The sequence below is a fragment of the Mytilus trossulus genome, unplaced genomic scaffold (assembly GCF_036588685.1).
Source record: "Mytilus trossulus isolate FHL-02 unplaced genomic scaffold, PNRI_Mtr1.1.1.hap1 h1tg000122l__unscaffolded, whole genome shotgun sequence".
Taxonomy (NCBI): Eukaryota; Metazoa; Mollusca; class Bivalvia; order Mytilida; family Mytilidae; genus Mytilus; species Mytilus trossulus.
The window spans coordinates 671,497-686,171 of record NW_026963298.1 but is presented as its reverse complement, the minus strand read 5'-3'; the positions used below and the strand labels follow the sequence as shown (position 1 = coordinate 686,171).

Sequence of the window (14,675 nt, the reverse complement as noted above, 5' to 3'; positions counted from 1 at the left end):
TGCTACTCAGTGACCGAGGAATTGGTCTGGTCAGTACTATCCATATCCATGTGTTTTCACAATAAAACGGTGTCACATAGAGCTACTCTTCCTGCACTCCAAGGCAAATCCCCCCCCCCCCCCCCCCGTCTCACCCCCTCAAAACATGCATGCACCTTCATTTTTCAGTAGCAGTCCACATTTCCTAACTTCCTTTATCTCTGTCTCATTGCAACCTTACTTATGCAATGGCTGTAGTGTTAAGTTAATGTGTTCTTGTCCCATACTACATATGTTATAATGTAATATTTGCTACTGGACGTTGTTCAACAATCATTCAATAAATCTTTTAAACGTTCGACCTTGGATCTGTTGTTCATCTTGTCGTTATTTAAACGATTGATTATATGTAATGACATAACGAGTCGTTCATTTTCTGTTATTCAACAATATTTTACGACAAGTTGAACAACATGATAATCACTGGTGTTAAACTGATAACCGTGACTGGAATTACGACGATCCCAATATGGCGACAGCAGAAATAGGGTATTACTTTTAGTCATTTTTCTCAAATGTAGCATGTTTTGTCAATAGTTACTCAGTTGCAAGGGTTTTCTATACCATTACATCATATTTGAATCGTAACGGTGCACTATAATTGTCTAAGTGCCTAGAATATTGCCGTCGAAAAATTCGGGATGATAATTGTAACTCCAAAAAATGATAATGGTTTTTTCGGTAATAGAAACTGAGAAGATAATCGTAACTGCGATAGTGGTTGATTGATATTGACACTGAACACTGTCTATCTAATACATGTTATAGCATATGTTGAAAATATAGTGATGAATTAATCACGGAAACGTTCTAACATCTTATGACATTTCTTCTTATTAGTTCTAATGTAAACAGCTACATACTTATGATGATACTAGTATATCATAATTTTGGAATGGGAAAGGAGAGACAAGCCTCTATTTGGAAATGGGGAAACACGAACTATTATACAATTATAGCCCTTGTATGAGGTGGATACGAGGTTATATCGACCTAAGAGAAGCATATTGACTGGGGACGAAGTCCGAGGTCGATATGCTTCTCTAGGTCGATATAACATCGTATTGACCTCAACCAAAGGATACAATTGTTATATTATTAATCAACAACTATTGCATGAACAATGTAAAATTGGGGATTTCTAGAATGTATTTTTAGTAACATGCTGTATGCCCTGTGCAAAATGCTGTTTTTGACCTACGAAAAGCTAAACACAACAGTATTGGCGTGCACTCTGCGTAAATACAAATGTACATGTGATCAAGTTTTAACGAATCACAAATCCTTAGAAATATTCGATTAATAATATATTAAAATACAGTAAACTCCAGGACCTAGGAATGATAGAAAATATGGGAATGAGCTAAACTTTTGCAAAAAAAAAAGATTTGTATCCGTAATTTTGTTGATACTGGTAAAATACCATAAGAGTTTTATTTGGTCAATGTATGGTATAAATAGATGTTATGTCCAAATCAAGTTTAAATCCTTGAACATTTAACAAAGAGAATCCATTAAATAAATTACATGTAAATCTGTTGTAATGTTTAAAGAAAATAAAATAAAATATTTAAAACCTTGTTTTACCAAAGGCATTGATCTTTATTATAATATCCACCATTTTTGTTGATAGCTATACGTCAATGTATGTATTTTATTTATTGTAGATATATGAGATCAATGGGTTTAAGCATTAATCATTTTTGTGGAAAATAAGGGAACGGTATGAAACAAGAACCAACGTTTATCATGTAAGTATTAAATTATAAACGATATCGTATTCATTCGCAGCTTTAGAGAAATGTATGGAGGGCTGATATTAGTTACCTATTTTCGAGGCCCGGAGTGATGTGAGTATCAAACTATAAACGATATCGTATACATTCGAGAATTACATTTGTATACAGAGGGCTGATATTGGTCAGCAATATGATAGTGGTGAAAGTATTAATTGATTAAAGTGGATTTGAAGGTTGACTATATTGCACACTTTTACAAATTTGTGATATGAGAATGATATATGGTAGCTAGTCATTTGGTACCATAACCATTTCGTACCATTGACATTTCGTACATAAAAATAACAATATCGCACCAGGAACTTGCAATTTCCTTCCATGACCATTGATTATTTCGTAGCGTAGGAAACTTTTTTGGCAATATATGATTTATTTATGTTCAAGTGACATATATTAAGTGACTTGTGTGGAAATATAAAAGAGTTTGTAAATAGAGATGATTTGGAATTAGATAATAGAATATATGTGTTGCAGTACATAAATAAAAAATAACAGGACACATGACGTTTGCGCTTTTTTACCTGTAAAACCATAGGACATTTGCTCTTCATATACTCTTTAAATTATTTACGTTTAGCTCTATATAATCTTTAAATATAGTATGTGCTATGACATGGATGTGCTATGAACTGTGCTATGAAGTAATTTTGTATTTGTTTTGGCTTTTTAACTATTTTGATCTGAGCGTCACTGATGAGTCTTATGTAGACGAAACGCGCGTCTGTCCAAATAAAAAAGCGCAAATGTCCTATGAAAAAGCGCAAACGTCCATTGCCGAAATAACAATACTGACAAGATTTCCTAAAATAGAATTACATGTTCTGGTAGTAGAAAAGTTATTTGTTAAATTTACCTCCAGAACGTTTGACTGGACACATTTTGTTGTTGAGTTGTTGTTTTGTTGAATGGTACAAAACTCCTCCCTAGATTACCAGACACGCTTGAGCTGAATGAAATTTTTTAATGCTGCATAAAAACATTCCACGAGTCGTAGCGTTCACCAAGCGTATATATATACCTTTGAATTTCGACGTATTTCAAACGTAGGCAGAGCTCGTTTAACGATTGCTTAGCTTGGCGTGCAATTAACGTATACCAAGTTTTAAAATTTTCTCTGTACGTTTGGTGCACGCCTGTCTATACGCCAATGTGTGAAGCCGGGATTACTGCCAAACTTATTTTGGTTTGGTGAAAACACTTTACATGTTTATTTACCATATCGAAAAATACTTCCATTTATATCGTTCACAGAAGAAACAAAAACGTACAGTGGCCTGAAAAAGAAAAAAAACTTGATTAAACTAAAATATATAAATCACCACAAAAAAAGCTTATAGCTTGCTGTTTTGTTTAATATGAGCCAAGGCTCCCTGTTGACGGCCGTACTTTGACCTAGTATACTGGTTTACTTTAAGAGATTGTGACTCGGATGGAGAGTTGTCTTATTGACACTCATACTATATCTTCTTACGTCTTCATACATTGAAAGTCATGGTCAATTTTAGGTTAAACTTACTACCATAATTAATCCTGTGCAGACATTGTTCCGCTCGCTAACATCCAAACCCACTTGTCAGGATTATGTGGGGCTCGTGTAACACATTCGTGTGTATATAGGGTTTAGTTTGTATTTTTAGCCTTTTCTTTTCGACACACACACACCGGTATATCTATATCTATAATACTAAAATTACGAGGTCCAATTTGTCAGCCGTCATCACGAAAAAACGACGAATCAAAGAATTCAACTTTATATATAACTTATATAGCACAAAGGTGTAGATTAAAAAGTTCCCCACTCCAGGCCCTTTTATTTTCCAAGTAATTAATATTGCCAATAATTAAGAAGTTCCGTGTCGAGTCCGATACCCATACCAATACTATATTCACCTGTTACCTATTACCTTATCTGTACGTTCCGCATCTGACAGGCGCACCACCAAACGGTGTATTCAGGACTATGCTATTTACACCGGTCATAATCACAGGGTTGACACTACTAAATTCCATCAACGATTGTCAAATTGTTACCTATTGTGGTATGTTTAATTTGATCAGTAAGACTTTCTAAGATAACAATACGAATACTAATCACAGTTCCAGTTCGACGGGTTCAAACAGAAAGATTTGAAAGCAGTGAAAACTGTGTAACTATCTTATAATCAGCATGACTTTATCAGATCACTGAAATAAGGCTTGCGCATAGTTATATACTTTTATTCACAGTCACAGTCACGGACCCGCGATATCACGGGTGTGTTCTAGTATAATATATATATACTCTTAAAATTCAAGAGCCTATTCTAAACATGAGGGTAAATTATATATGGCCTTCCAATTACCGTTTCGATCCCAAACATCACTGAAGAGACATTTATTGTCGAAATCCGGATCTGGTGTACAAAAAAATATTGACACCTTATGTTTGTGGCATAACATCTTGGTCACTAGTTAATTGTTTTATGTGTAGTCATGTTAGTATTAAAGTTATATTAAGATCCATTTTGTTACATCTTGTGATCAATTTTATTTGGCAATCGCCAATGGCAGTCAGCAGGGTTAAATAACATCAGTTGTTCGACCTGTTAGTCAAATGCGTTTTGTTCAAATATACTTTTTCACCTTTTTGGTCTTTTGGAAAATGTTGTTTGTGCTGTATTAATTAGACCCTTCTACAACGAAATTTGTTTTACATACACATGTATACAAATTGGTTTTTTTTATCCAACGCAATCATAGGTTGAAGACTTTAAGAGCATTTTGAAATTTAATTTTATTTATATTTCTACTAGTGTGGACACATAATTCAATTTTCAGTAATATATACATATATGCAGTGCGCCGCTAGATTAAAACTGACGAGGAAAGGTAACACACGACCACCGAAAGCTTTATTTTTGTGAAGCCTAGGTGGTCGTATGGTCTAGCGGGACGGCTACAGTGCACGCGATTTGGTGTCACGATATCTCAGTAGCATTGGTTCGAATCCCGGAGAGGGAAGAACAAAAAAATTGCGAAAGCAAATTTACAGATCTAACATTGTTGGGTTGATGTTTAGACGAGTTGTATATATGTCGTTTACATTTTATTATTTTGTACAGGTTATTACTTGTACAAAAACTTTGTATGAGTAATTACTTGTATGATGATGCCTTCATACAAGTTATTACCTGTACACATATAGTTGTACCAGTAATTACTTGTACATTTTTTGTTGAGAAAAAGATAATAACTTGTACAACACAATTTCTTAGAGTTGTATTTGCTTCTACTTTTTCTTTAAACAAAATTTGTCATTGAAAAACTACTTTCTTTGATTTAGTAAGTCTGAGATTGTTTTGTCAATTGTCGGGTATTATTTTTCTTTTACTGTTTTCTCGTATTTATCTATTTGTTTGTTTATTTTTTCTTATCATAGAGCGTATGTATTTTTGAAATCTATATTGTGTGTGGTTTTCTTTTCTCTTTTTCAAATGTGTATTCTGTTCTTAGTTGTTTTTTGTTGATGTATAGGATAGTTGTTTTTTGTTGATGTATAGGATATACAAGTACCCGGGCACGTCACTCTGTTAAGTATTTCTGATTGTGTCCATCTGAATAGTAAAGCTTTTCTCATCTGATTTGTATAGTTCGTTCTTATGTTGTATTGTTACATCACTGTCCCAGGAAAGGGGAGTTGGAATCCTCCTAACATGTTTAACATGTTCTGTGTCATTTGGGCTTTTGTGGAGAGTTGTCTCACTGGAAATTACATCACATCTTCTTTTTTATATTTGAATTATTTTTGAAATGCAAGAAGAATTAAGACACACTACGAACGCAGAGTTACAACATAACCTAGCATGAGACATTAAGCAAATGTAGTACAACGGCTTGTTGCCAATTAAATACTGACTACTGGTGACAAAGTCGTTAAAAGCAAAAATAAAATAAAACCTTCTGCGATTTTTATCTCAAAAATAAATCATGAAAAGAAGTTGCATATATATTATCATATATTTGTATTAAAGGTTAAACCTAATAGATCAAATATTCTATTTATTTTCACAAGACAAGAAAGTATGACATCTGGAATTACAGAATAAGTTCGATCTTTTCATTTACATTTGCCTGTCGTACAACCACCCCGACAACTCTAGTGAACATGATTTTGGTCACCACTTAAAGAAAGCACTGCTTCCATGATGTTACCAAACCTCAGTGATCTCTGGTATGTCCAACATTGTCAAATCTTTTCTTTGAATCTTACGATTTGATTTCGACTCATTAGACCAAGCGTGATTCCAACTTTTGTTTCTATTTTTCAACTTTCGGCAAAATTCAGTACAACTCCTTTGATATTTCTACAGTCAATCACCTTTACATTGTCTCCAACTTTTAAATCTTTAAATCATCTTTTGCAATGCGCTATTCTTATCAAATGGTAAAGTTCATCAACTGCACAATATAAACAATTTGTCTCCTTTGCGAATGTGTTTTTCAATTAGTGGTACATTCAAAACACCATTCTGTCATTAGAAATGTCTTTGAAGTGCTGTCTTTATAGAACTGAATTTGGCTTCCTTACATAACAAATATTCTCTCTGTACTATCTTACGTGTGTGAAAGCGAATTATTAGAGTTGATTATTTCTTGATATTATTTTCTGCACTGTTTTCCATCTTTACTCTTAAGTTTTAATTTGTTTTTTTAAGTTTTGCTTATCTATTTGTTATTCAAAAGGCACACACATGTTGAAAGTTTATACCTTTATGTCTCAGTAATAAAAAAATTATAAGGGAAACGATCAAATATAATGATTTGTACAAGTTATTCTCTTTTTCTCAGTAAAAAATTTACGAGTAATTATACTTGTACAATTCTATTTGTACAGGTAAAAACTTGTATGATGGCTTCATACAAGTAATTACTTGTATAAAATGTTTGTACAAATAATAACCTGTACAAAATAATATTATGTACACGACATATACATAATGTACACAGCCATGTATCACCATCATTGCTAGTGATCCGATGGATACATCTGTTGTAGAGTTGCCACTGACTCAGGCGTACCTATACACATATATATATTTTTAAAGCAATTACCAACTTAAAACCTGGAAAGGCATGTGGTCTGGACCTGATACTAAACGACATGCTTAAAGCTGGACAAACAGCCCTTATAGGCTGCATTAATAAACTTTTTAATTTAATATTTGCTCATAGTACATATCCAAAGCTATGGTGTGAAGGATACTGTATACCTATACATAAATCAGGAGATATAAATAACCCTGAAAATTACAGAGGTATAGCTATAAATTCTTGTATTGGAAAGTTATTTAATGTTGTGTTAAATACAAGACTTTCTAAACATTTAGATGAGAGAAGTATTTTGACTGATTGCCAAGCTGGCTTCAGAAATAAATCAAGGACAACAGATCACATGTTTATCCTCAAATGCTTAATTGATAAATATACTAACTGTAAGGGAAGTAAATTTTATGCTTGTTTTATTGACTTTAAAAGAGCTTTTGATACTGATACACCCAGGTATTCTTATCAAAATGCTCAAGTCACACATTGGGGGACAATTTTACCAGTTAATTAAACACATGTATACACTTAATAATTTAAGAGTAAAAGTTGATAACAAACTAGGTCCATGTTTTAACTCTTATATTGGGGTTAGACAAGGGGATGTTTTAAGCCCTGCTCTTTTTAATCTATTCATAAATGATCTACCTAACTGTTTACTAAATTGTCCTGATAGTGTAAAAACTCAGCACTAGTCGCATAGACTGTCTTATGTATGCAGATGATGTCATTGTATTTTCTGATTCTGCAGATGGACTTCAAAAGCGCTTGAAGGCATTGGAATCATACTGTGATACCTGGTGCCTTAATGTAAACTAAAAAAAAACTAAAGCCTTAATCTTTAATAAAAGTGGACGCCACATAAAAGAACCATTTTATTTTAAAAATGAATTAATTGAAACTTTTTTCAAATATAAATACCTTGGAGTTATATTCCAGTCAAGTGGCCTATTTAATTATGCAAAAGAAGACTTCTTTAATAAATCTTTGAAAGCTTCATATAAACTTAATAGATGTTTATCTGGCTCAGATGCTAGTATTAAAACAAATTTACATCTGTTTGACCATACCATTAAACCTATTATTTGTATGGCTCAGAGATATGGGGAATGTTTAAAACCAACTCTGCTTCCTGTAAAAAAGATGCTACAAATGTGCTTGAAAAAATATACCAGAATAACGTTGCTAATAAAATGAACTTAAAGTTTTGTAAGCATATTCTAGGCTTAAATAATAAAAGTACAAATGTTGCTGTACAATCAGAATTAGGTAGATTTCCTATATATTTTAATATTGTTATATCTATGATAAGCTATCTGCATAGATTAAATCATTGTAACTCAAATTTATTGAAAAAAGCGTTTTTATGTAACAAAGATATGCATGAAAATAACACTATAACATGGTATTCCTCTGTTAAATTTATTTTACAAAAGCTTGAATTGAAAGAAACATATTGTATTGATTATTCAATTAATAGATTAAAACAACTTATTATGAAAAAGTTAAAGACATTATTTTTAAAAGCATGGTTCAATGATAAAGATAATGTTAATGGAAAGCTAGATACATATTTTTCTCATAAAAGTAATTTCCAAATGGAAAAATATCTTGATATTCAAAGTTTTCAATCAAGACAAATTTTATGTAAATTTCGCACAAGTGCTCACCAATTAAGAGTAGAAAAAGAGCGACATAAGAACAAACCTATAGAAAGGTCACAGAGGACTTGTACTTTTTGTTCTCATAATGATATTGAAGATGAGTTTCATTTTTTAATTAACTGTCGATTGTATAATCAATGTAGAGAATCACTGTTTGCACAAGCTTATGAACACTGTCAAAATTTCAATAACTTGGACTGCAAATCAAAATTTTAATGGTTAATGACTTCTGAAGATCAACATATACTGAAAAAGTTATGCATTTTTCTTATCCAGAGTTTTCAATTGAGATCCACAAATTCTGTTAATGGCTAAATCTCTTTTAGTTTATCTATATATATATTTTAAATTCAAAAATTTAATTTAAGTGCACATTTCTCTATGTGTATGCATATTTCTTCTATTAATATGTAAATGCTTATACACAAACTGCAGTAAAACTCTAAGGTGCTTATCATATTCCTGCAATTGTCAAAAAATATAATTATATACATAAATATCTAGTAATTGGTTGCTGTGTGTACATGGGAGAAAAATACCCTTATATCTAATCATCAGTTGGGGCTGCATATCATTTGTATGCAACTCAAAACACCATATCTGTTTAAAGGGGAATAATCCTTACAGAAATTGATTGATTGTCTCCCATATTACTTTCTATTGCATGCAATAACTGTTCAGAGTTCTATTGTCATGTATTTCATTTTATTATTTCATTGTTATAACAAATCATTGTAATCATTGTATGAAATTTAAAACCCGCAAGGGTCCATAATTGGATTAATAAAGTATTCTTATTCTTATTCCCATACATTTTGTGCCGATGCATTAAAAGGGTTAGTTATCCAAATTAATGAATTTATATTCTTTACAATTGTTTTTCAGGAAGTTGGAACCGAAATTGAAACAACTTACAATAATTGGACTAATATTTGGGAGTTTATTTTTACAATGGAACGGAGCTAAATGTTTGATAGAAGGAGAGGATCTGTTTGGGGACAAATGGACTATAAAAAGTCTACTGGCATCAGCCGCCATTGAACTGGTATTCATTTTAGTAGCGTTCAAAACAGAGGAGTTCCGAATGATTGTTGACAATTCCGAAGCGATTACAATTTTCTTTTTCCTCCAGGTACTATCAAGTGGTCTGTTGAAATATTACGACAATGTACCTCTTGTAGACAGAGGGACGGACATATATCCACCTCTTATACCAATCATTGTACTGATCTGTCTTGTTATTTGTAAAGGAGCTCGAATACAGCATATCACCATGGTTACCACTGGTCTGCTGTCTCTAGGCGCATTGTTTGTATCCCTTGGTGTAAATAAAGATTTCACCATAAATAGAATAGATTACTTATCGTTTTCCTCTGTTTTTGCAACTGTGTTAAAGCTGATATGCCTTAAACATTTTAAAGATCAAAATATCAAGGTCACATTACGTTTGAGAGCTATTGGTATATTATTTGCCGGAACTATTGTTGTGATTGTGCCCGTTTTAGAATTTACGAACAAGTCTAACTTGGGGACGTTTATGCTAGTGTCATCTATGTCTGGTTTAGCTTCTTTGACAGTGTTATACTTATTATATAATCACGTGATGTGTACTAAAACAGTTTTAGAGACATCCGGGTATCTTATGATGGGATACCTATTGCATCAAATATTAGAAAGTGAATCTATAAACATTCTTCCTGTTTTAGTTGGTACTTGTGTTTTGATTGCTACATATATCTGGCACGTGCAGAAGCAACACGACGATTCCAAAGCACCATTTAAAGGTAAGAAACGGCATTTGTCCAGCCACAATAAAAATTGAAAAATACTTTTAATTACTAATTGATTGTCCTTTCAAGATCATGTAAAGAAATCGAAAACATTTCGATGTAAATCAAAATTCCAAGAAATCTTTTGCTAACGTCTATAATATATATGTCGTGTACACGTTGCGATTTTGAACAGGTTATAACATGTACAGAAATATTGTACATTTTATAATGTGCATGTACAACGCAAAAATACAAGTTATAACTAGGCGTGTACAAAATATATACCATGTACAAAATATTGCTTAAAAATGGTTTTAACTGGTACAAAAGTTTAAGAATAAAGAAGTTTATATTATAACACATGTCATAAATATAGAATAACCATACATTGTCTCGAAATATCAATGTTATTTGTACGAGGCTTAGAAATTGGAAAAAGCGAGGCTGTGCCGAGCATTTTTACCTGTTTCGAGCCGAGTACAAATAACCGATTGATATTTTGAGACAATGTATGATTATTCTTTATATGCTGCAGATCTTAAAACTGTTCTAAATGAAATATTTAGGGTAAAAAACATATTTTTTTAATTTGAAGCGGACGACGTAAAATTTCCGCGAACCTGTATGTTTTATTGACGTCATAAACAAGGTGATATACGGTCAGTGACTGTATATGACATATGAATATACGGTCAATGCAATTTGACTGCTCAAATAGCACAGCTGCATTATATACCTCAATAACATATTTATATTTTTTGGTATTGTTTATGCATGTTATTGTGTCTTGTTCATCTTGATAAAATTAATTACCAGATTGATAGTTTTAACGATTATGCATACATTTTTAATTAAGAATTGAATGCTTATTTTTGTAACTTTATTTGGGTGTAAAAGCGTTGACCGAAGTACATTTTGTATGAAGCACGGTCAACGCTTTTACAACCCCATGAAGTTACAAAAAGAAGCATTCAATACTTATACATGTAATTACATTTTTAACTATGATCATGAAAACACGAATTCAATATTTTTGTCAATTTATTCACCTGTGCACTTTTTTGTGGAAGCACGTGTTATCATGAATGATAAGTTTTATTGAGTGATGCAATTGCTTAAAGGAATAACACGTGATATGCAGTTAGCCAATCAGAATGAAGTATTATAATGAAACATACATCTAATGTAATTATATACTTTCAAAACACACACGTCAACAAACACTATTCAATATCTCAACTGATGAATTTTGACTGTGAATTGAAAGTAATAGAACATAATGACATACTAGTTTTAAGATATAAGTGAAAATAAACCTTGATTTGCCGAGTGAAAACTCCCCAGAAAAGCAATATTCAGTTTTCAAATGAGAGGATAGATTTAAAACATCAAAATGACATTCGACTCATACAATGATTTTACTATTTAATCATGGTGCACTTTCACTGATACACTACCATAATATATATATCAACCTGCTACACCAGCAAGTATACACCATGTATTCTCACTACTACACATCTATGAAGTATTCAAACTTCTACAATACCACAACTAGCAACACCAGCAAGTATACACCTTGTTTTCTCACTTATACAATAACTTATTATATAAGTTCCACTTATACATTGTATCACAATCACTATTGCAATATCCACATACAAATCCGAACACTATTCATATATCCTTTGGAATCACTAAATTCACTCTACTTACGAGTTGGAAAATAATCCCTGATATTATCACTTCAACGGTCCACATTAAACTGACAAAGCTTCTCTATCCTGAGCTGGTTCATATTGTTACATCTGGATCAGTCTATTTTACTTAAAGGGGTGAAATTTAAGACTATACCAATTTTAGGGGTGTTTTAAGTAATAGATGGTGATCCAACTATAGCGAAAATATATACATATAGAAACACAAATAATAGGGAAAGACAACTGGTGTTTCACATCAAAACAAATAAACTATGACCGATTCTCGTTACAGACTTTTAACAACATGAACTCCACTAAAACTTGGGCTGATCTCAAAATATGTAATTGACATTGGTTTAACTGTTTTTGTTTCCTTTTGAGATATACATATATCGTCCGCGAATCATTATAAACTACCTACAAAATTCATATACATTTTGTTTGCATAGCATATCTAGAGATCTTGTTTTAATTCCAAATAAATCTTATTCGTAGAACCTCACGAACTTATATCCTCCATGCCTAAATATACCTTAGTATACATATTTTATGTTCTAATTTCAGATATATCGTCCACGAGTCATGAAATGTTTACCCGGATGGAGTTTATAATATTTATGGGAGGTGTAATAGCCGTGTTGTTTTACGTGTTACAACCACGTGTTAGTAGTAGGGATATAAATAATCTTAGTTATGTTGGACTGGACAAGATTGTAAGAAAACTATTACAGAACAAAGCCAGTTGATAAATGCATAAAAGGGAGTCAGTTGATAAAAACGGTTCAGTAAAGTTTTTTTGAGGGAGTTTTATGAATTAAACATAGTTTATTTTGTTTTGTGAATTATTTCATATCTTGTTTTTGTTAACGGTCAAGTGACAAATATTTCACACCTATTTATGAGGCCGAGAGCAAATCAAACTAGAATTGTCATTGTGAGCAACAGCGGATGTCACCTGGTCTGCCATTTGCCACTTAACGGCAGCCATTTTGAAATTTGTATATTTTGAATGAAAATAATATGATATGCATCGACACAAAATTTTTCATTTGACCTGCTTCTATGCTTCTATGGCAACGGCGGTCATTTTGAAAATTCAAAAAATGGATATCATGTCTTCACATACCAATTAATACTTACACAAAGTTTTATTCAATTTGAAGGACTTTCCGATTTTTCACATTCTATCTGGTTCAATGACAACGTCAGCCATCTTTGAAATGCAAACCCTCGATTACACATTTATACAATGGGGGTTAACATTACGGTAAAGTTTAATTATCATTGGTTCATACAATTCTGAGAAATATTCTGGATAAAGAACTATGAAACAATATGAAAGATTACTAGATTTGTCATTGCAAGCAATAGCAGATGCACCCAAACCACATTGTCACTAAACTTGAGAATTTTTAAACAGTCAAAACACACAAAAAAAAACCCATCTCATCTATCTGGCTGTAAATTTACTGAAGTTTGGGGCATTTTTCAATGTTTCACATTGTTGAAGTGTCCATGGCAACGGCGGCCATTTTGGAAATTCCAAGTTCAAAAGTCTTATTGTTACTTGCCTGTTTACATTTATATCAATTTTCAATAATTTTTGAGCATTTTGAAAAAAAAAATATTTTTGCTGTTTCCATGGTAACCATGGTAACTGTGCCAATTTCGAAAATTCCAACAGCAGTTTCAATATTGAGTTATGCCATGTCACATATATTCATGAATATGACATATTCATGAATTTTCTTTGAGCTTTATCTAATATTCCTTAAGAAAATGCTGCTTTGATGTTATTTCCCAAAGTTTACATTATCTTCAGTTTTCATGGCAATGGCAGCCATTTTTCAATTGCTAAGTACTGTTAGTACCTACGGACACTACTTCCAACATTTGTATAAACTTTCAATAGGTTGCAATTAGCTCTTATAATAATAGATTTAGAATTTAGTTTTTCTCAGAATTTTCTCAGTTTCCATGGTAACAGAAGCCATTTTTAACTATTCCATTGCATTGCATAACTTCACTAAGTGGTCTGTATTATGGTCCCTGAATTTGTTTTACCGGAACTAAACTCGAACCTGGAACCTTTGTGTTAATAGTCCGATGCGCTAACCACTACACCACGGCTCTCGTTAAAACAAACTTGAATAGAGTACAGCACATTTTAAATGCCAGTAGAAAAAGAAGTAATGTTGAATATAGGCATTAAAATAACATATGTTTCGATGAACACCAATAAAATGCCGAGTATTATTGTTATTTTGTTACGGTGGAAAACAAATTAAATTCCTACAAACATGATTTCTGAGCTATTTGTCAAATATAAAAGTAGTAGTAGGAATTATGATACATATAGTTGATGATAACAAAAATAAAAATTGTAATTAGAACATAATATTAATAATATTGAAAACACAGCAATAAAACAAATCGTGGTTTTAGCAGAATCTATGTTAACACGACGGTTGCCACATTTAGAGCAAGATCGGATAAGCACCTGAGATAGCCCTGTTTTTTATGGGGTTTGTGCTGCTCAGTGTTAAGTTTTCTTTGTTGTGTTTTGTGAACTATTGTTTGTCTGTTTGTCTTTCTCTTTCTAGCTATTGGGTTGTCAGT

The 14,675-nt window shown here is 32.2% G+C and overlaps 1 protein-coding gene across 1 annotated transcript; it reads left to right on the top strand.

The window, feature by feature from the left end:
• Nucleotides 1–1,649: 1,649 nt before the first annotated feature.
• LOC134700103 (uncharacterized) lies at nucleotides 1,650–12,887 on the top strand. Its single transcript, XM_063561475.1, has 3 exons — nucleotides 1,650–1,790; nucleotides 9,470–10,368; nucleotides 12,621–12,887. The coding sequence occupies exons 1-3, from the start codon at nucleotides 1,765–1,767 to the stop codon at nucleotides 12,800–12,802; spliced, it is 1,107 nt and encodes a 368-aa protein (XP_063417545.1). The 5' UTR covers nucleotides 1,650–1,764; the 3' UTR covers nucleotides 12,803–12,887.
• The last annotated feature ends 1,788 nt before the right edge of the window (nucleotides 12,888–14,675 follow it).